The sequence below is a fragment of the Carcharhinus amblyrhynchos genome, chromosome 25, assembly GCF_965287045.1.
Source record: "Carcharhinus amblyrhynchos chromosome 25, sCarAmb.v2.hapA, whole genome shotgun sequence".
NCBI lineage: Eukaryota > Metazoa > Chordata > Chondrichthyes > Carcharhiniformes > Carcharhinidae > Carcharhinus > Carcharhinus amblyrhynchos.
This window is the reverse complement of record NC_137348.1, coordinates 38,231,638-38,255,313: the sequence shown is the minus strand read 5'-3', so window position 1 is coordinate 38,255,313 and position 23,676 is coordinate 38,231,638. Positions and strand designations below refer to the sequence as shown.

Below are 23,676 nucleotides of genomic sequence, written 5' to 3'. Positions count from 1 at the left end.
CTGAACTCAATGTTTATTGATCCGAGTCAATAAAGAAGCATTATGAGATGTGACAATCAACCACTTTGTTATGGAATTCCATGAATGCTTGAGAATCTACTCTGAAAGCCGCATTAAATCCATAACTTTCTCATCTTTCAATCACCCTCCAACCCGCCCTTCTCACATTTCATTCCCATTATACTCTCACCTGCGATGTTGAACATCTCTGAGCTGGTTATCCGCTGATTAATTTTGCTTTTTACCCATCTGTTATTTAAAGATACGGTCAGGATTCTCCAATCCCATTCACCCCGCACCCGCTGCCAGCAAAAAAGGGGAATTTGGCGCTCAGCCAAATCTTCATTCACTGCAGCGGGACTGGAGAATCCCAGCAGCGGGCCAGGTCGGAGAATCCTGGCCATGGTTGTTCTCTGCCAATGATAAACACTATCTATAGCAACAAAAATTGTTGTAACATTTAATTCAATGTTGGTCATACTCAAAATTATTGTGAGGAGAATGTTGTTGGCCAAATTTCAGCGTTTGATATTCCTGTTTTTGTATTACTGATCATGTGAATGTTATGTCTCTAAATTCGATGGCCCATTGCATAAACGTTCCCCTGCAATGCAGCAGTGTTTTTATTGAATATCGGGGTGTTATTGCTTCCTCTGCTGGACTGTATGATGCCTGTCAAAATTTGGATTTTCCTTTTCCAAATTTCTCTCTGTTTCCTTCTCCCTTGTAACAAACAGGATCAGAAGAAAGCTGAAATCCTTTATGCTCTTGCCACTGCTGCTGATGTTTGCTGTAGATGGTGTGATTATACAGACTGACTGAGCTTCTCTCTGCTTCTTGGTATCTGAAGCTAGTTTTGGTCACGTGATGGAAAATTTGGAAGCCTTCCATTTTCCGCCTAATGGGTTGGAGTCAAGATGATTGGTACCCTGTCTACCCTTTAATGAAAGTAATCAGTCTAGTTTTTGAAGAGGAAGGTGCATGTGTTTCTTTGACCCTGGAGTGTGTGATCAATTTTAAAAACAGGAGCAAGCTTTTGTGGGTTTAAATAGAGAGCCTTATTTAGTCATACGTTCATCCTCTAGGTCAAAATGTGATGCCCACGCACACATACGCACAGACACTCACACGCACATACATGCACACGCACACACATACACACACATGCGCACACACACATACACATGTACATGCACACATGCATACACACGTACATGCACACACACATACACACGCACACACATACACACACACGTACACACACACATGCGCACACAGACACACACACATGCACACGCGCACGCACACACACACATACAAACACACACATACACACACACACATACACATGCACACACATACACAAGCACGCGCACGCATACACACACACATGCACACACGCAAATACACATACACACACAACACACACACACACACACAACACACACACACACACGCCACTCAGTCTCTCCACACCATTCCAGCCTCGGGTTTGCAACCCTCTAGGATTAACCTGGATGGAGATTCCAGGAGTTGAAGATCAATCTCTGGGACAATGCAACCCTGGAGAAAAATCATCGGGGCATTGAAAAAGATAAATCTTTCTCATTGAACATTTCACTTTACCAGATAGAAAAATATTGTAAATGGAAGGGGGAATAGAGAGAGGTTGTTCGGGTAATGGTCTAGCTTCATTTAATTGGGTCATGAAGCATTTTGCTTTCCAACTGGTGTAGGAAAGCAGTGCGTCACAAGGATGGACATGTTGGCTGAGGAATGGCTGGAGCATGTGGGGGGGGGGGGGGGGGGTGCAAGTCATGTGCTCAAACCTCCAGGAATACATTTCATCAGAGTTGGCAAACCTAATCGCATGGTTAGCACTGCTACCTCACAGCGCCAAGAATCCATGTTTGATTCCAGCTTTGAGTGACTGTGTGGAGTTTGCACCTTCTCCTCTTGTCTGTGTGGGTTTCCTCCGGGTGCTCCGGTTCCCTCCTACGGTCCAAAGATGTGTAGGTTAGGTGAATTGGCCATGGTAAATGCACAGGGTTATGGGGATAGGGCAGAGGGGTGGGCCTGGCTCAGAGTTTCTTTTGGAGAGTCATTGCAGCATCAATGGGCCAAATGGCCTCCTGTACTGTTGGGATTCTATGGTAGCCACATGCACACAGCACTAGCTCCATTTCCTTGCCTTTGGTTACAATATGCTGGACAAGTTCAACATTGGACACTTAAACTCTTAGATTTAGTCACAGGAGAGGTGTTAAGGAGTAAGTATGAAATTTTCAAATGGCTGATGGCACACAAGAATAAATCTAATTTTGCCTAAGTAACTAATAGGAAAAATCTGCAAAGAAGGATAATTATACCGAGGACAGAGGATTCTAAGCCAATTATGAAAGGAAAAACATTTTTAAAGAATATTACAATGAAATGGCGGAAAGCGGAGCACATTTTTAATGTTCGAGTCGCAGATTCATACAGCACGGAAACAGGCCCTTCGGCCCAACACGTCCACATTTCTAAATGGAAGTAGTCCCATTTTGCCTGCCTATGGCTCACATCCCTCCAAACCCTTCCTATCATAAGAACATAAGAAATAGGAGCAGAAGTAGGTCATCTAGCCCCTCGAGCCTGCCGTGCTGTTCAATAACATCATGATAGTGGTTCAGTTCCACTTACCCGCCTGCTCCCTATATCCCTTAATTCCCTTATTGATCAGAAATCTATCTACCTGTGACTTAAACACATTTAACGAGGTAGCCTCCACCACTTCAATGGGCAGAGAATTCCAGAGATTCACCACCCTCTGAGAGAAGAAGTGCTTCCTCAACTGTGTTCTAAACTGACTCCCCCCTTATTTTGAGGCTGTGCCCTCTAGTTCTTGTTTCCTTTCTAAGTGGAAAGAATCTTACCCTGTCTAGCCCCTTCATTATCTTATCTGTCTCTATAAGATCCCCCCCTCAGCCTTCTAAACTCCAATGAGTACAGGCCTACGTACCTGTTTAAAATTGTCCTACTTCTCTGAGCAAATCCGCAGAAAATAGATCAAGTATTATATTTCAAAGTATAGTTGGTTGATGTTCAGTGTTATGTGCATCTATCCCTGGCTAAATTCTTTTCTCTTTCTCTGAGCCTCCGTCTTTCTTTCTCGCTGTATTCCCTGCCATTCTCCATTGTGTTAGATGTTAAACTCTGAGTTGCATTCTACCTCTCAATGATTTATTTTGTCACCTTAGCGCTATGTCGTGAATCTGCAAGTTGCCTATTAATTTTCTGAAAATATTTTGTTCCTATTGTTGTGAAAATATATCAGTTACTGGTCTGTTTGGTTCTGAAAAACTTTGTTTCTTTAGGTGCCTGCACAGAGGGCAAAACTTATTGCGATTTGATACATCATTTAGAGATTTATCATAGAATCCCTACAGTGCAGAAGGTGGCCATTTGGCCCATCGAGTCTGCACTGACCGCAATCCCACCTGTGTGGACTTTGCACATTCTCCTCGTGCCTGCGTGGGTTTCCTCCGGGTACTCCGGTTTCCTCCCACGGTCCAAAGATGTGTGGGTTAGGCTGATTGGCCATGCTAAGAAATTGCCCCTCAGTGTCCAGGGATGCGTAGGTTAGAGGGATTAGTGGGTATAATATGTAGGGATATTGGGGGTAGGGTCTGGGTGGGATTGTGTTCGGTGCAGACTCGATGGGCTGAAGGGCCACCCTGGCCCTATCCCAGAACCCCATGCACTTACCCTACTAATCCCCCTGACACTAAGGGCCGATTCACCTAACCCACACGTCTTTTGGGAGGAAACCGGAGGAAACCCACGCAGACCCGGGGGAGAACGTGCAGACTCTGCACAACACTGACCCAAGCCGGGAATTGAACCCGGGTCCCTGGCGCGGTGAAGCAGCAGTGCTAACCACTGTGCCACCGTGTCTCCTAAATAGACCTGATCGATTGGGTGCACAAATTTCCCTTTCTTTCTGTTCGTTTGGGATCCCTTGTGTACGGAATTTGAATATTCTTAATTCAGCTTTTCCTGGCAACAGAACTGCAGTACGCCACAGTCAGTGCAGATCAGAGCTATTCATCTCTGAGATTAGGATGACATATTTTGTGGTGTGTCAAGTCACATGTCACCCTGGTATTATAGGAAGTGTTGGATGAATGAAAGTGATTGGCAAGATCTTAAAGTCACAATGGTGCAGAAGACAGCCACTTGGCCCATCATGCCTGCACTGACCACAATCCCACCCAGGCCCAATCCCCATAACCCCACATATTTACCCTGCTACTCTCCCTAGGGACAATTTAACATCGTCAACCAACCTAACCTGCACGCCTTTGCACTGTGTGAGGAAACCAGAGCTCCCGGAGGAAACCCATGCAGACACGGGGAGAAGGTACAAACAGTGACCCAAGCCAGGAATCGAATCCGGGTCCCTGGCATTGTGCTAATCGCTATGCCACCGGAGAATTTTACTCTTCATCTGAAGAACTGCCCGACAGCTGATGAAAAGTGTTCCCTTTCCCGGTTTGTGTATGTAACAGGTTAGCAAGATTGGGGTTCCCTTACTGGCATAATTTTCACGCCTCAAACGTTGCTTTACCTTTTCGTCTTTGTTTCCTGATCCCACTTCCATTGTTTTGAGACTCTAATTTGGAGTTTGCTTTTTCTGAACATGAGTAGTTGAACATGACAATATGAAGAATAAGCTATTAGCAGGTTGTGGGTGGAGGTTATGCTTCATGGGTGGGGTTAAATGTCACATAATTCATGCATCAGTCAAACTGTGACAGAGCAATGCGTTTCCCTCAAGGCTTAAAGCTGAGGAGTAAACAACACTTTAATAGCGGGGCACCAGTTGCCAAAAAGAAGCTCAAATCGTGTGAAGAAACAAAAACAAATCCTCAAATAACATACCTAATTGTTGCACGCAGACAAACAATTGGGTGGAAAAGAAAGAGCAGACGTTTTTGTTTTAATGATCTGAAGAATTCCCAAAGCGTTGTACTTTGCAGTTGAGTATTTCTCAAGGATAACTATTGTTGCAATATAGAAACAGATCTCAGAATAGCAGGTTTATAGAGGTCTGTATAATAATGAGGGGCATTGATCGACTAGATTGTCAATACCGTTTCCCAAAGATAGGGGACTCTAAAACTAGAGGGCACAGGTTTAAGGTGAGAGGGGAGAGATACAAAAGGGTCCAGAGGGACAATTTTTTCACACAGAGGGAGGTGAGTGTCTGGAACAAGTTGCCAGAGGCTGTAGTAGAGGCGGGTACAATTTTGTCTTTTAAAAAACGTTAGACAGTTGCATGCGTGTGATGGATATAGAGGGATATGGGCCAAATGCAGACAACTGGGACTAACTTAGGGGTTTAAAAACAAAGGGCGGCGTGGACAAGTTGAGCTGCAGGGCCTGTTTCCCTGCTGTAAACCTCTAATCACTAGGACGCTAATAACACAGGAAGAGACAGCAAATTATAGGAGAGGTGCATTGCATGGCGTGTAGCAATCAGAAACGTCGGAACAGGTTGTGGCACATTTCTCTGCAATAATGGAAGCCTGAGGAGTCACCTGGCAGGTCTTTGAGATTGTGAAGAACTTCAATAGACAGAGAGAAAATATTTCCAGTTCTGGGCTGACCAGTGTTAAATTGGAGACTACCAGAGGGCAAGTCTCCAAGAACTCACACGAAGGCAAGTCACCAGAGAAAAAAACAAGGGTTTATTTAATTAACTGCTCTCCTCGAACTCCGGCCCTCAACTGCCTATAAGGGTGGATTCTCAGGCAGGGAATCACTCCCCCGGACCCGGTTCAAGGGTCACCTGAGCTGCCTCTTAAAGGGGCTACTATTTCCTCCTGTCTACAATACAGCAGGTATAAGATAGGCAGTAATAAATTCAACAGGAACTTTAGGGGGTAATGTCTTTCTCCAGAATTGTCACAGAATCATCAAGATTAGTTGAAGTGACCAGCATGGATGCATTTGTGGAGAAATTAGATGAAAATGTTATATTGTCAGCTTTAAGAAGGGCAAGATCTGTAAAAGCGTAAGCTGGATTACAAGCACTGACTTGTTCAATGCAGCAATTGTACAACTTGGAGTTGTACAGTAGCCTCCTTAAATCCTGAGAAGGTACTGTCCAGAGCTGCAGCCTGTGATGCAATGAAATGTGATGTTCATACATTCAGAACCACCTATTACTAACTGGTCAGAAGGAACCTGAATTTCATTTCAGTCCAAGTAATTCCTGTGACTGCGATAAATGACATTTGTATTCGCCCAGAGAGACGCCACATTGAGCCTGAGTCCAGAGAGGCTGACCTGCTGTAAGGTTTGAGTTCTTCAGATCAGCTCAGGGAGACTTTGAAAGCCGTCAAATTATAGGAAGGATGTGATGGGTGCAGAGGAGATTTAGAAGGATGTTGTTGGAACTGGGGAGTTTTAATTATTGAGAATGATTGGATAGACTGGGGTAGGTTTTGTTGGAACAGGATGTTATAGAATTATGAGGGGCCTAGATAGAGGGGATAGGAAGAAGATTTTCCCAAAACTCAATGGCCAGGAGTCATGGATTTAAACATTTTAAGAACATAAGAAATAGGAGCAGGAGTAGGCCATCTAGCCCTTTGAGCCTGCCCTGCCATTCAATAAGATCATGGCTGATCTGAAGTGGATCAGTTCCACTTTCCCGCCCTCTCCCCATAACCCTTAATCCCCTTGCTTATCAAAAACCTATCAACCCGCGTCTTAAATATATTCAGCGAGGCAGCCTCCACCACTTCAACAGGCAGAGAATTCCAGAGATTCACCACCCTTTGAGTGAAGAAGTTCTTCCTCAACCGAGTTGAGGAGGAACTCAACATTTCCTCATCCCAAACCCACCTTCTTACCTGTTCCCTACGTCCCCTTATCCCTTTTTTATTAGAAATATATCTATACCCCTCTGAACCCATTCAATAATTCAGCTCCACCACACAATGAGGCAGTACCACAAATTCACCAAGAATTCTTGCAAGAAGTAGTTCCTCCCCAGCTCAGTTTTAAATCTAATGCCTCTCAACCTCTATCTGTGACCTCTTGACCTGGATTGGTGGAAGGACTGGTCGGGCTAGGGAAAATCAGACAGGGTTTCTCCTCCTGACTGCGGAAGACCACATACAGGGAGACTGGACAACAGTCTGCCCACTCTCCTTCTTGCATTCGAATAAACCACAACCAGTTTCATTCCCATGAATAATTAATAGCCATTTGGATGAAGTATACAGCACTAGAGGGCACAGCCTCAAGATAAGGGGGGGAGGCAGTTTAGATCAGAGTTGAGGAGGAACTTCTTCACTCAAAGGGTGGTGAATCTCTGGAATTCTCTGCCCATTGAAATGGTGGAGGCTACCTCGCTGAATATATTTAAGTCACGGGTAGATAGATTTCAGATAGACAGGGGAATTAAGGGTTATGGGGAGAAAGTGGAACTGATCCACTTCAGATCAGCCATGATCTTATTGAATGGCGGGGCAGGCTCAAGGGGCTAGATGGCCTACTCCTGCTCCTATTTCTTATGTTTTTATGTATTGGAGGGTACAGGAATCCCATGGAATTGTAGTTCAGAAAGGATAGAAGAATGGGAACTTTGACAGTATGCTTGAAAATGGGGTTTAACGGGAAGATTGGCAAAAAATTGCTGAAGATCAGGTGGATTGTTTTATAAGGGACAGCAGGCCTGTCTGATAGACTCCTGTTCCTCTTTCTCTTGTTCTAATATACATAAACATCCTGAAGGACATTGCTCCGGGCTGCCAGCCACCTTTCCTCATTTACAACAGCGAGGTCAAGACAGACAATAACAAAATTGAAGAATTTTACAAAGGTTGAGTTTAGGAGTCGGGAGATAATGCTGCGGCTTTATAAGACCCTGGTCAGACCCCTCTTGGAGTACTGTGCGAAGTTCTGGTCGCCTCATTACAGAAGGAATGTGGAAGCTATTGAGAGGGTGCAGAGGAGATTTACAAGGATGTTGCCTGGATTGGGAGGCATACCTTATGAGGATAGGTTGAGGGAGCTAGGTCTCTTCTCCCTGGAGAGACGAAGGGTGAGAGGCGACCTGATAGAGGTTTATAAGATGTTGAGAGGTATAGATCGGGTGGATTCTCGGAGGCTATTTCCCCGGGCTGAAATGGTTGCTATGAGAGGACACAGGTTTAAGGTGCTGGGGAGTAGGTACAGAGGAGATATCAGGGGTAAGTTTTTCACTCAGATGGTAGTGGGTGAGTGGAATCGGCTGCCATCGGTGATGGCGGAGGTAGATTTGATAGGGTCTTTTAAGAGACCTCTGGATGAGTACATGGGACTTAATAGGATTGAGAGTTATAGGTAAGACTAGTGGTTAGGGATATCATTGGCGCAACTTGTGGGCTGAAGGGCCTGTTTGTGCTGTAGTTTTTCTATGTTCTAAAGGTAGCCAATAAGGATTTCATAAAGTAGCCCTCATTATTTTTTAAAGCTTTCTTCATGTCAGGAAGAGCAGATTAAGAATTCCCTAGTCTCAGGACAGCAGGAAATTTGGAGCCCAGTATGTATCCATCACACAACTATTCCCACTCAATCTACTAAAGATACCATTTGGTTTATTATTATCACATGTATTGGGATGCAGTGAAAAGTATTGTTTCTTGCACGCTATACAGACAGAAGATACCATTCATATAGTACATAGAGAAGGAAAGTAGGGGTGCAGAAAAATAACATTACAGTCACAGCTGGGGTGTACAGAAAGATCAGTTCAATATATAGTAGGTCCATTCAAAAGTCTGATGGCAGCCGGGAAGAAGCTGTTCTTGAGTTGTTGGTACGTGATCTTGGACTTTTGTATCTTTTCCCGACGGAAAAAAGTGAAAGAGAGAATGTCCGGGGTGCGTGGGGTCATTGATTATGCCGGCTAGTTTTCCGAGGCAACGGGAAGTGTAGACAGAGTCAATGGACTGGAGGCTGGCTTGTGCGATGGACTGGGCTGTGTTCACGACCCTTTGTAGTTTCTTGTGGCCTTGGTCAGAGCAGGAGCCATACCAAACTGTGGCATATCTGGAAAGGATAACATGAAGAAATAGGTCATATAATATTTATGCACTGCATGATCTAAATAGTAAATCATATCACAATCTATTACACTGTGATTGCTGTTATGAGCAATATTCTTGTCATATTTTGGGTTTGTTTTGCAGGGGCTTCAAGTGTTGACCTGCTCCTGACCTGTATATGTGCAATTCCATCCATCTGGAATGGTGGTACAGTGGTTAGCACTGCCGTCTCACAGTGCCAGGAACATGGGTTCGTTTCCCGGTTTGGGTCACTGTGCGGAGTCTGCACATTCTTCCCATGTCTGCATGGTTTCCTTCGGGTTCTACAGTTTCCTCCAACAGTCCGAAAGATGGGTGCGGGTTGGGTGCATTGGCCGTGCTAAATTCTCCCTCAGTGTACCCGAACAGGTGCCAGAGAGTGTGGCGACTTGGGGATTTTCATGGAAACTTCATTGCAGTGTTGATGTAAGCCTACTTGTGATGTTAATGAATAAACTTAAACTTTTAAAGAAGGTCGCTTCATTGCCTTTTCCCAGTTTAGTTTTCTGTCACTGAGTTACTCGAGCCCCAGGCTTCAGTCCGGCCCTGTGCAGTGGTGTCGTTAAATGTAATGATTGCCCATTTGCCTTGCAGGAACCCAAACATCCTGAAGGACATTGCTCCGGGCTGCCAGCCACCTTTCCTCATTTACAACGGCGAGGTCAAGACAGACAATAACAAAATTGAAGAATTTCTGGAGGAGGTTCTTGCTCCTCCCAAGTAAGTCAACAGTATCCCCTTCAGCACATTGCTTATTGATTAAGGTTTAGCGTGGGTTCTGATGTGATATCCCGCTGCTTTTCAGAGATAGGAAGGAGTTAGTTGCATCTCATGGTAGATCCAGTTACTAGTAATATTTTCCTTAGTTACCCTGCTGTGCACATGACCAAAAAGGTATCCGGGTGCCACAGCTAATGAATTCAGTCTGGAGTAAGAAACTCTTCCGAGAAGGATGAAAAATATACTGAAAGATCCAAGATGGGAGCAGTAAACTCAATAACCATAGCAGAGAAGGCCATTTGGCCCGTTGATGCTGTGCCGGCTCTTTGAAAAACCTTGGGTGGAAGTTTACACCAGTGGGATTTTCCACTCCCGCCGAAGGCAGTGGACTTTTGAATGGCTTGCTGCATTTTCCAGCCCCAACCACTTTGTGACAGGGCAGTAAAATTTATGGGTTGGATTCTGCGGCCCCCAATGCATGTCAATGGCTTGGCCGCCACATTAATGGTGGTGGCAGGTCTGGAAAATCCCAGTCCATTTTTGATCAGTCACGTCCCCTACCCTATCCCTGTTTAAGTATATATCCAATTCCATTCTGAAAGCTGTCTAATGAAACTACATCCACCCTTCCAGAGCATAAGAGCTAAAAGTTAATCCTCCCTGTCTTTCATACTAGTTACCTTAATTTATAGAATCCCTACAGTACAGAAGGAGGCCATTCAGCCCATTGAGTCTGTACTGACCACAATCCCACCCAGGCCCTATTCCTGTGACCCCACACATTTACCTGACTAATCCTCTTGACACTGGTGTCAATTTAGCTTGGCCAATCAACCTAACTCACCCATCTTTGGTGTATGGGAGGAAACCACGGGGAGAAAGTGCAAAATCCACACAGTGACTGAGGCTAGAATTGAACCTGGGTCTCTGGCACGGTGAGGCAGCAGTGCTCACCACTATGCCGCCATGCCACCCCTAATTCGATGTCCTTTATCTCATCGTTTACTTTCCATCTTCCATATCAAAACCCTCCATAATTCAGCTCTGAACTTTCTTTGTTCTGGGAGAACTTTCCCGTTTCCCTTATAAAAACAAATTACTGCGGATGCTAGAATCTGAAACCAAAAGAGAAAATGTTGGGAAATCTCAGCAGGTCTGGCAGCGTCTGTTGGGAGAGAAAAAAGGTGACATTTCGAGTCCCTTTTGTCAAAGCTTAAAAGTCTTAGAAAATGGGAGATATTTAAACTGCAGGGCGAGGGAATGAAAGGTGAGTCATAGCCTCAGAAACAAAGGGAAAGGCTGCTAATGTCAGCCCGTAGAGAGAATTTTCCAGCATTTTCTCTTCTGGTCTCATTTCCCTTATTCTTTCTCCCTGTGAGAACCTATTATAAAAAGAGCTCGTGTCTCCTCTTGTGGTTGAACAAGTTTGCAGAGCCTGAGGCAAAAAATTGCTGTGTCGCTGTTGGGAACCGTGTGTGCTCTCATCGCTTTGAGATCACTTGTTTCTTTACCAGTGGAGCACTTGTGGAAAACCGAGTGCTGATATCAATGGAACATTGTTCAACGCATCGCAGGTGAACTCAACCACCAGCCAACGAAAACAAACCACGGCTGTCTTTTTACCTACTTTGTCTGGGTGTTAACCTGTCAGAGACACAGGGGCAGCGTGACAGTTGAAATGAGAAAAGAACTAAAAGGTTCATTTGAAAGCTTGGATCCAACAAAGTAACTTTCTTTCATAGCCAGGTTCTCAGTACCATTCAAAAACTTTCATCCTTATTTTCAAAGTCCCTTGATGGTTTGTCCCTCCACATCTTACATTCCCACAATCCATTGAGATCTCCTTGTCCATTCTATCCTCTTGCAAGTTCCTGATTTTCTCCTATAAAACATTACAGCGCAGTACAGGCCCTTCGGCCCTCGATGTTGCACCGACCAGTGGAACCAATCTAATGACCCTCTAACCTAAACTATTCCAATGTTATCCATATGCCTACCCACTGACCATTTGAACGCCCTTAAAGTTGGCGAGTCCACAACTGCTGCAGGCAGGGCATTCCACGCCCTTACTACCCTCTGAGTAAAGAACCTACCTCTGACATCCATCCTATAATTATCAATTTAAAGCTATGTCCCCCTTGTGTTAGCCATCACCATCCGAGGAAAAAGGCTCTCACTGTCTACCCTATCTAACCTTCTGATCATCTTGTATGCCTCAATTAGGTCACCTCTTAGCCTTCTTCTCTCTAACGAAAATAACCTCAAGTCCCTCAGCCTTTCCACATAAAACCTTTCCTCTTCACTGGTGTCTCTCCCGTCATTGTTCTTGTGAAGTATCTTGGGGTATTTTGCAATGTTAAAGGTGCTACTACATAAATTAACTTGCTGGCAAAGTTCCAAGGTTATCTTGAAGGATGGCATGTTGGCACAGTGGTTAGCACTGATGCCTCACAGTGCCAGGGTCCTGGGTTCAATTCCTGGCTTGGGTCACTGTCTGTGTGGAGTTTGCATGTTCTCCCTGTATCTGCGTGGGTTTCCTCCGGGTGCTCGACTTTCCTCCCACAGTCCAAAGACGGGAAGGTTAGGTGGATTGGCCTTGCTAAATTGACTCTTAGTGTCAGGGGGATTAGCAGGATAAATACTTGGGATTACGGGGATAGGGTTTGTTTAATCTCTTAGTACCGACGTGTCTCCTCAAGAACTAACCCACAGCCAGTGAACACAGGCCTTTATTGAGTCTATTCACTCCATAATTCAAACGTTGACTGCCCACTCAGGATGGTTCCCAACCAGCTCAGCCCACAGGTCACATGACCTGTTCCCTTAGAGGGACTATGCTCCAACATACATAAAGGGCCTGGGTGGTATTGCTGTTGGTGCGTGTTCGTGGGGCTATGTCACCACCCCTTGCACTGTAGGGATTCTATGATCACAACAAATGGGAAGTTATTTTGAAGTCCTGAATGGTGTGTTTCTCACGTACCTGCTGCCCTTGATCTTCTGGATGGTGCTGGTACTAGGTGGTTTGGATGGCGCTGTCAAAGGAACTTGTTGCAGGGCATCTTGTAGATGGTACACAAAGCTGGCATTGTGCATCAGTGGTGGGGGGAGTTTAACATGGTGAATAGTGTGCCAATCAAACAGGCTGCTTTGTCCTGGATGGTATCAATCTCCTTGAGTGGGGTTGGAGCTGCACCCACCCAGACAAGCGGAGAGTATTCCATCACACTCCTGACTTGTGCCTTGTTAACGGTGAGCAGGCTTTGGTGAGTCACGAGGTGAGTTATTCACTGCCGCTGATTCTCTATTGGAGCCGCAGTGTTTATATATTTTTTCATTCATTCGTGGGACATGGGCATCGCTGGCTGGCCAGCATTTATTGCCTGTCCCTAGTTGCCCTTGAGAAGGCGGTGGTGAGCTGCCTTCTTGAATCTCTGCAGCCCACATGTCGTGGGTTGACCTGCAATGCCATTAGGGAGGGAATTCCAGAATGTGACCCAGGGACCGCGAAGGAACGGTGATATGTTTCCAAGTCAGGATGTTGAGTGGCTTGGAGGGGAACTTGAGGGTGGTGGTGTTCCCCATGTATCTGTCACTCTTGTCCTTCTTGATGGAAGTGGTTGTGGGTTATATGGCTAGCCCAGTTCAGTTAGCGGTCAATGGTACCCCTCCAGGATGAGATTTGGAGATGGTTTGACTCTCTCTTGTGGGGTGGTGGAGACAATCCCACCCTTTATCCTCCGGAACTATTCTGGAAATCCTCTGTATCTCACAGCCCTGCTGAAGTATGGATTTGAACCCTAGTTTAACATCTCATTGTGCTGATTCATTCCAGTAGCAGGAAAGATTAAAGGAAATTGAAAATGCCTGAGTGCTTTAAATTTAATGTTGTAGTCACGGTTGGAACATAGCAACCAGTTTGTGAGCTGGCCAACTCCTAATGACAGAGTTGATTTAAGCTCCTAATAATGGTTCAGCACAGAGTAACGTATAAATGATGCAAGCACAATTATTGAAAACAATCATATTATAGAATCATAGAATCCTACCATGCAGAAGGAGGCCATTCGGCCCATCAAGTCTGCACCAGCCAGAGTTCCAACCAGGCTCTATCCCCATATCCCCATGAATTTACCCTGCCAATCCCCCTGACACTGAGGAGCAATTTAACGTGGCCAATCCACCTAACCTGCACACCTTTGGACATTTGTTTTTATTCTTTCATTGGATTCTTTCACTGGCTGGGCCTGCATTTGTTGCCCATCCCTGATTGCCCTTGGCGGGAGGTTAAGAGTCAACCACATTGATCTGGGGGTCTGGAGTCACATGTAGGCCAGACCAGGGTAAGGACAGCTGATTTCCTTCCCTAAAGTGCGTTAGTGAACAATTGACAAGCAAGTGGGATTCATTCAATACCATTTGCCCTGGTGGGATTCGAACCCAGATCTCTGAGTTATTAGCCAGTGACAATACTATTATGCCACAGCCTCCCTCGGCAAAATGGACGGTATTAAACAATTAGTCGGGCAGTGCTGGCTGTCGTGCTCACTTTCCCACTTCCAGAGTGGGACAGCCTGATTTGGAAGGGGTAGGATGAGTAACTGAATGAGCCATACCATTGTTTCATTTTCCCTCTCAGGCTGGTAAATCCATCGTGCCCTAAAGGGCCAGAATCTTTTTGAAATGCCAAATGTAGACGTGGGGCCGTCATTATCCTTATAGCCAGAGACATGCCCCAATTTGATCTTGGGTGTGGGTATTGCTGACGAGACCAGCACTTTTTGTCCAGTCCTCTGGATCCATCAAGGACCTGGTGCTGCACTTTCTTCTCAAACAGTGGACATTTGATATCAGCAGCCTGCCCACTCCAGCCGTAATTTAGAATCACATATAGAAACTAGATAGAGTAATGACTGCTGAGATAAAGGCAAAATACTACGGGTGCTGGAATCCGAAACAAAAACAGAAAATGCTGGGCAGGTCTGACAGTGTCTGTGGGGAGAGAACAGAACAAACATTTCGAGTCTGGATGATCCTTCTTCAGAGCTTTCGATTTGATATATTATTGTCACGTGTTAGTATACTGTGGAAAGTATTGTTTCTTGCAGGCTACACAAAGCATACTGTTCATAGAGTACATAGGGGAGAAGGAAAGGAGAGGGTGCAGAATGTAGTGCTACAGTCACAGCTAGTGTGTAGAGAAAGATCAACTTAACACAAGGTAGGTCCATTCAAAAGTCTGATGGCAGCAGGGAAGAAGCTGCCCTTGAGTCGGTTGGTACGTGACCTCAGACTTTAGTATCTTTCTCCGGCTGGAAGCAAATGGAAGAGAGAATGTCCAGGGGTATGGGATCCTTAATTCTGAGGCAGTGGGAAGTGTAAACAGTGTCAATGGATGGGAGGCTAGTTTGCGCGATGGACTGGGCTACGTTCACAACTCTTTGTAATTTCTTATGGTGTTGGTCATACCAAGCTGTGATGTATCTGGAAAGGATGCTTTCTATGGTGCATCTGTAAAAATTGGTGAGAGCTGAAGATACTCTCAGCACCATTCTCAGCCTTTATCATCATAACTTACAACCCCTTTGTCCTTTCATCTATGCCATTCCTATTATTTACAACTCCCTGCAAACACCCTCCCCCACCCCTCACCCTCACAGTATGAATCTTGTCCAGTTTTCCTTGTCTTCAGCTCTGACGAAGGGTCATCCTGATTCGAAACGTTGGCTCTATTCTTTCCCCATTGATGCTGTCAGACTTGCTGAGATTTTGCAGCATTTTTTGTTACTGATGTGTGAGAGTGATGACTGCAGCACCTTGGGTTATAAAACCATCTACTGATCATTCTAGGCTTTTATTGTGTGCCTCTTTGTCCGTCATGGATCACACACTCACCCAATCAGTTTACGGGTGCCCAACACACAAAAAAAGTCTTCTAATAAGGATTTGGCCTTTATAGCGAGGGGGATAGAGTATAAAAGTAGGGAGGTCTTGCTGCAACTGTACAGGGCACTGGTGAGGCCGCAGCTGGAGTACTGTGTGCAGTTTTGGTTGCCGCACTTGCGAAAGGATATATTGGCCTTGGAGTGAGTGCGGCGGAGGTTCACTAGGCTGATACCGGAGATGAGGGGGTTGGACTATGAGGAGAGATTGAATAGACTGGGCTTGTACTCGTTGGAGTTTAGAAGGATGAGGGGGGATCTTATAGAGACGTATAAGATAATGAAGGGGATGGATAGGGTAGAGGTAGAGAGATTCTTCCCGCTCAGAAAGGATAGCAAGACTAGAGGGCACAGCCTCAAGATAAGGGGGGGGGGGTGCAGTTTAGATCAGAGTTGAGGAGGAACTTCTCCACTCAAAGGGTGGTGAGTCTCTGGAATTCTCTGCCCATTGAAGTGGTGGAGGCTACCTCGCTGAATATATTTAAGACACGGGTTGATAGGTTTTTGACAGACAAGGGAATTAAGGGTTATGGGGAGAAAGCAAGAAAGTGGAACTGATCCACTTCAGATCAGCCATGATCTTATTGAATGGCGGGGCAGGCTCGAGGGGCTAGATGGCCTACTCCTGCTCCTATTTCTTATGTTCTTGTGATACGTTAGCTTCCCCAAGTCAGTCAGAAACACTGAGGCACACAGCCATCTTATACAATATTCGTCATTGACCATAAAGAGTTAGGCTTGTTTCGTTTGTTCCCCAGGCACCCGAGGCTGAGCGTCCGATGCAAGGAATCCATGACTGCGGGTTATAGTGTCTTCCAGAAATTCTCAGCTTATGTTAAGAATCCACTTCCTCAGAAGGATGAGGGTAAGTTCTCACTTGAAGCTCAGATGTTGTAAAGATGATAAACCGATTAAAAACTATTTCTTTGAATTGGTATCTTCATGTTCGGCTTGATTTATTATTGTCACGTGTATTGGGATACAGTGAAAAGTATTGTTTCTTGCACACTATAAAGACCAGGCATACCTTTCATAGAGTACAGCTCAGTGACTATCACTGTTTGCTGTGCAGATACATGGATTTGGGCCGGTGTCTGTGGGAGTTTGCACATTCTCCCCATGCTTGCGTGGGTTTTCTCTGGGTGCTCCGGTTTCCTCCCACACCCCAAAAACGTGCTCTTAGGCTGATTGGTGTTAACAAATTGTCCCTAAATTAGGTTCCCTCAATCTGGTTATAATCTGGAGACCAATAGGCATAGACAAAGGTCATAGGTAGAAGAGGGCACTCACTGAATGTTAAAATGGGTGGCGCTGGCTTGTAGGGCCAAAGGGCCTGTTTCCTGTGCTGTGTTGTTCTTTGTCCTTTGTACATTTATACTGTGTACAATTCTGGTCACCACACTATCAGAAGGATATGGATGCTTTGGAGAGGCTACAGAAGAGGTTTGCCAGGATGTTGCCTGGCCTGGAGGGTATTAACTAAGAGGAGAGGTTGGATAAATTCAGTTTGTTCTCACTGAAAAGATGGAGGTGATCTGATAGAGGTTCACAAGATTATGAGTGGCCTGGACAGAGTGGATAGTCAGATGTTCTGTCCGAGGATAGAAAAGTCAAGTACCAGGGGACGTAATTATCCAGCCAGCATAATTAAGGACCCCACGCAGCTCGGACATTCTCTCTTCCACCTTCTTCCTTCAGGGAAAAGATACAAAAGTCTGAGGTCACGTACCAACCGATTCAAGAACAGCTTCTTCCCTGCTGCTGTCAGACTTTTGAATGGACTTACCTTGCATTAAGTTGATCTTTCTCTACGTCCTAGCTATGTCTGTAACACTACATTCTGCACTCTCTTGTTTCCTTCTCTATGAACGGTATGTTTTGTCTGTATAGTGCGCAAGAAACAATACTTTTCACTCTACGTTAATACATGTGACAATAATAAGTCAAATCAAATCAAATATATGTTTAAGGTGCGTGGGGAAAAGTTTAGAGGAGATGTGCAAGGCAAGTTTTTTTACACTCAGGGTGGTGAATGTCTGGAATGCGCTGCCCGGGGAGGTGGTCGGAGCAGTTACGATAGCGACATTTAAGGGGCAGCTAGACAAATACATGAATAGGATGTGAATGGGAGGATACAGACTCAATAAGTACACACTGTTTTAGTTCAGGCATTATCGATGCAGGCTTGAAGGGCCTGTTCCTGTGCTATGTTGTTCTTTCTTCTTTGTACATTGAGGAGAAGGAAAGGAGAGGGTCCAGAAAATAGTGTTTCTGATAGTGTGAAGAGAAAACTCAACTTAATATATAGTTGGACCATTCAAAAGTCTGATGGCAGCAGGGACGAAGCTGTTCTTGAGTCGGTTGGTATGTATTTTCAGACTTTTGTATCTTTATCCAACAGAAGAAAGTGGAAGAGAGTATGCTTGGGTGTGTGGGGTCCTTGATTATGCTGGCTGCTTTTCCAAGGTAGCGGGAAGTGTGGACAGAGTCAATGGATGGGAGGCTGGTTTGTGTGATGGACTGGCCTGTGTTCACAACCCTTGCGGTTTTGGACAGAGCAGGAGCCATACCAAACTCTGATAAAACCAGTGAATGCAAAAAGCTTTAGCAACACACACATTGCCTTTGTTTAAGCAATGTTTGGCAGAGCTCGGGCAAAGGTTCAGCCCAGTCTGGATGTTCAATGCTGTTGATAATGGCTGGTGTGACGGGCCACACATTAGTGTTGTGCTAATAACTCTCTGTGTTTAGCCTTGAAGACGTCATTCCTGAAAGCGCTACTGGAGCTGGAGCAATATCTGAACACGCCTCTGCCACACGAAGATGGAACCTACCCGTCAAAGAGGCTATTCTTGGACGGGAATGAGCTGACATTGGCCGACTGCAACCTCCTACCCAAACTCCACGTGGTTAAGGTCAGGGAGATTTTAATGCCTTATCCTTGTCACTAGGTCCTCCCTCTTTCTGCAGAAGAGGTGCTTATTACTCAATCTCCTCCTCAAACAGTGAGGGTGAAGGTCTTTCCGAACCTAGAATCCATCGAATCAGTGCAGAAGGAGGCCATTTGGCCCATTGAGTCTCCTCCGAAAGAGCATCATACCCAGGCACCTGCTTGGTTAATATCCGATCCTCAGGGAGTTCGTATCCAATGAGTCCTATAGGGAGGTCAATTAGTGATTCTCCATGGAGTTATAGAACATAGAACCCTACAGTGCAGAAACAGGCCCTTCGGCCCATCGAGTCTGCACTGACCACAACCCCAGCCAGGCCCCATCCCCATATCCCTACACATTTACCCGCTAATCCCTCTAACCGACGCATCCCAGGACACGAAGGGGCAATTTTAGCACGGCCAATCAACCTAACCCGCACATCTTTGGACTGTGGGAGGAAACCGGAGCACCCAGAGGAAACCCACGCAGACACGAGGAGAATGTGACCCGAGCTGGGAATTGAACCCAGGTCCTTGGAGCTGTGAAGCAGCAGTGCTGACCACTGTGCTGCCCTATGGGGGTTATCACAGTGAGGCAAGGGCATTAAAGGGTGTGAAACTAAGGTGGGTAACTGAAGGTGTTGATCTAATTGCGCGGGGAACAGAACTGAGGGGTTGAATGGCCTAATCCCTGGTCCTACATATTCATTATCAAGATCCTGCAGCAGACGACTATTTTGTGATATTTTGGGGCCTACAATTTTAACAATGGATGGTCCAGTTGCCAGTTGGTGAACGATCAAATCACTTCTGAAAGTGACTCCGTTTCACTGTGGAAAGTAGTACCTGTTCCACTGTGGACGTGCCTGCGGTGTCACACGTTAGAGATTCCTCCCCTCCGGTTTATTCTCACAGCAGATTTTAATTTGCCTGTCTTTTTCTCTGCGCATAGCCTGGTCAAAGCAGAACTTGCTCGGAAAAGGTAGTTGTCGAGTCCCCTGTTTGTTTGACCCTGCCCTTGTGACCTTTCTTCTAACCTTTGACCTGGTCTACAAGGTGGGAGGAGCCGGGAAGAGGCAGTGAATGAACATAGAAACTTAGGAATTAGGAGCAGAAACAGGCAAATTCAATCCTTCGAGTCTGCTGTACCATTCAATTAGATAATGACTGATCTCTCTCTGGTCTCAAATCAATCTCCCCAGCTGTTCCCAATATCCCTTTAACTCCTTTCTTATTAAAAATATATCGATTTCCTTCTTGGAACCATTCAATGATTCAGACTCCTCCACGCTATGGGTCCATAAATTCACTAGCCTCTGTGAGAAGTAGTTCTTTCTCATCTCAGTTTCAATCTACCGCCTCTCAACCTATACCTGTGACCTCTTGTTCTAGTTTGCCCCATAAAGAACAAAGAACAAAGCACAGGAAACAGGCCCTTCGGCCCAACAAGCCCACGCCGCCATTTTAACATTCAGTGAGTGCCTCATTCCAATCCTCCTCCTACCTACGACTTTTGCCTACGCCTCTTGGACTCCACAATAAAGGGGTGCGAATTTAGAGGATTTTATGCGTGCCAGATTGAGGGAGGTCTAAGAGGAAATGTTTGGTCCACATTTACTCTGTCAATCCTTTATAAAATTTTATATACCTCGATCAGATCCCCTCCCATCCTTCTAAACTTCAGCGAGTACAAGCCCAAACTGGTTAATCTCTCCTCACGGTGGAACAGTGGTTAGCACTGCTGCCTCACAGTGTCAAGGGATCCGGGTTCGGTTCCCCGCTTGGGTCACTGTGCAGAGTCTGCACGTTCTCCCCGTGTCTGCATGGGTTTCCTCCCACAGTCTAAAAGATGTGCTGGTTAGATGCGTTGGCCAGACTAAATTCTCCCTCGGTGTACCTGAACTGGTGCCGGAGTGTGGCCATTAGGGGATTTTCACTGTAACTTCATTGCAGTGTTAATGTAAGCCCACTTGTGACACTAATAAATAAATAAATTTAAATTCATATGTCAACTCTTTCATCCCTGGTGAATCTCCTCTGAACTGCCTCCAGTGCAACCAAACCCTTCCTCAGATAAGACAAAAATTGGACGCACAATTCCAGATGTGGTCTCACCAACATCCTTTTTATAATTGCAACAACACCTCTCTACTTCTATATTCCAGTCCTTTTGCAATAAATACCAACATCCCGTTTGCCTTTTTTATTACATGCTGCACCTGCATGCCGGCTTCCTGCCATTCGGAACAATTCCACGGAATTGGAATTGAAACTAGGGGCGGCACGGTAGCACAGTGGTTAGCACTGCTGCTTCACAGCTCCAGGGACCCGGGTTCGATTCCCGGCTCGGGTCACTGTCTGTGTGGAGTTTGCACATTCTCCTCGTGTCTGCGTGGGTTTCCTCCGGGTGCTCCGGTTTCCTCCCACAGTCCAAAGATGTGCGGGTTAGGTTGATTGGCCGTGCTAAAATTGCCCCGTAGTGTCCTGAGATGTGTAGGTTAGACGGATTAGTGGGTAAAATGTGTAGGGATATGGGGGTAGGGCCTTGGTGGGATTGTGTTTGATGCAGACTCGATGGGCCGAAGGGCCTCTTTCTGCACTGTAGGGTTTCTATGATTCTAATCGGATAAATATTGAATAAGTAGGAAGGGATATACTGTCTGACGTTATACTGTCTGACGTAGATTGAGAGGTCGGAGACCATAGTTAACACCAGGTGCCAGGGCTAACTGGTATGGTTTGCGGCCTGGGCGATTGACAACTATCTGATTTCTTGACAGGTCGTCTGCAAACATTATCGGAGCTTTACAATCCCAAAGCAGCTCACAGCCCTGTGTCGCTACCTGAACAATGCGGAGAAGTGTGAAGAGTTCATGAACACCTGCCCCAATGAGGAGGAGATCAAGTTGGCATATCGGAATGTTGCTAAGGCCTTACAGACTATGTAAAAACCTGTTTGGTTTGCTAATGCCCTTCAGGGAAGGAAGACTCAGCACTGACTTGGGGATCACCTCCACACATGGGTCTCTTCCTGCTAGAAATTAAACTAACAAGCCTTAACCCAACTCAACATTCTTGCATATATATCCACCATCCAGTGCTGGATGGCTTGTTTATCTGAAGCTTCCATTCTTAAAGGGGTTCACTGAGAAACTGCGCACAAAAAAATCTGTTGCCGTGACTCAATGCTTGTAGGTTCTTGATGATGACGTCTCATGAGTAAATGGGATTGGAGGACAGGGGGTCGGTGTTTGCATTTTAAGGTATAATTCCCACAAAATCACAACTCCACCTAGTAACGATTTTACAGGACTCATAGCGAATTGATCCTTTGACGCTTTTTAAGATGAATTTTCACAATGATCTGAAATTAAATTAGCCTCACAAAATGTGACTGAATTTCCTTGATCTGAAACCCCAACAGTGGACCTCCCAAAAAAAAGTGCATGTTTGGTCTGGAGCCTCAAAATAAAAATTGGAGGTGCTTTTCAAAAATTAAATCTCTACTTGACGTGAAAGTTGAAGGTGATACGGAACGGTGAGGTTGTTTCTTTGTGCGGGTGTGCTCTCCAACAGAGGCACCTCACAAGATGGCTGCCAAGGTTATGTGGAAATAACAATGTACACTTTCTCAAAGAGAAGTCTCATTTTTGCTTCAGGAGTCTAAACGCAGAGTTGGTCATGCGCTGGGAATCAGAGAAAAGCAAATCGGGTGAATCAAGATGTGAGGGAAGGTGAAGTTAGAAATGATGTGGGCTATAACCTCATGGAGGCATACGGAACAGAAGAGGCCCTTCAGCCTATCGAGCCTGTGCTAACAATTTAACCTCAGTTTTAACCAATCTTTCTCCCCCACCCCCGTTTGATAAATTTCCAACTGTATTTGTTGACCAGAAATGATACAGAAAAAATGGTCAGAGGCCAATTTATCACACCTAATACAGGTCGAGTATCCTGTATCTGAAACACTTGGAGCCGACTGCATTATTTTTTTACCTCAGACCATTTTGTTTTACGGACATCGCAGCTCGGATTACTTAGGATCGCCCAAGGCTAGGCTAGCTATAGTGTTAATAAAAAGGCTAGGAAAGTAAAATATACCACTGAATAATAAATACAGGGCATCTTTAATATGTTCCCACTCGTGGTGCCGTCTACGATTTTGCTTGTAGGAGAAGAATTCGCAGGATAAACAGTGCAGACAAACAACCCGATTTCCCGTGCTAAAGATCAATGAGATTCAGGAGAAGTGCAGTGTTTCGGATGTGTCCACTTTTCAGGTTTACCGATAAAGGATACTCGACCATGTAGCTACATACCAAAATAAACCAAACCTTATATTGGTCTCCTGTTGATAGGAGTGCTGATCACGGAGACAGGGATTACTAAAGAGTGGATACATAATTGCCTATCTCGCATCAGATTTCCGCTGTTTTGTGAGTATGTCTGTTAAACGCCTTAAGGTAAATAATCAGTCAGCATGTCACAATATAGCAATAGTTATAACTAATCGTTTGTGTAGTAATATTTGACTTTCTGATGAGCTTCTTTAAATCGCAGATTATGCTTTGGATGCTGTTTAAATCTCTATCTTATGTTATTAATTCTGGGAGAGCTGTACCAATTCTCAATGTTTTACTTCCCTGAGAGATGCACACTTCGTTCCAAGTTCTGTTTGTCACGTCTCAAACCAGCAGAATTCTAGGAGAAACACCAACCTTGAAGTCCCTAATACAGATTATTCTGTTGATGTCAAGCTAGCAGGAACGAAAGATTTGCACATGGCCCTTTTCAAAACCTCAGGACATCTCAAAGCTCTTCTCAACCAATAGGAAGTCTAGTTCTTTACTGACACCTTCCAAGGATTGGTGGTTCCTGTCATGTTCCTGCAGTGAGCAACTCCAATCCAGAGCTTTGCCACGTCCTTGGTTCCTGCCTTGACTGTAGTGCTTGCACCTTA

The 23,676-nt window shown here is 45.2% G+C and overlaps 1 protein-coding gene across 1 annotated transcript in view; it reads left to right on the top strand.

Moving 5' to 3' along the window:
- The window catches only part of LOC145358086 (chloride intracellular channel protein 4-like), a 35,808-nt gene extending 12,375 nt beyond the window's left edge, over nucleotides 1–23,433 (top strand). Inside the window, exons 3-6 of the mRNA XM_080211757.1 lie at nucleotides 9,717–9,842; nucleotides 16,543–16,649; nucleotides 18,536–18,699; nucleotides 21,497–23,433. Coding sequence (XP_080067883.1) covers nucleotides 9,717–9,842; nucleotides 16,543–16,649; nucleotides 18,536–18,699; nucleotides 21,497–21,664 — 565 coding nt within the window. The 3' untranslated portion in view covers nucleotides 21,665–23,433. The remainder of the gene's footprint in view (nucleotides 1–9,716; nucleotides 9,843–16,542; nucleotides 16,650–18,535; nucleotides 18,700–21,496) is intronic.
- The last annotated feature ends 243 nt before the right edge of the window (nucleotides 23,434–23,676 follow it).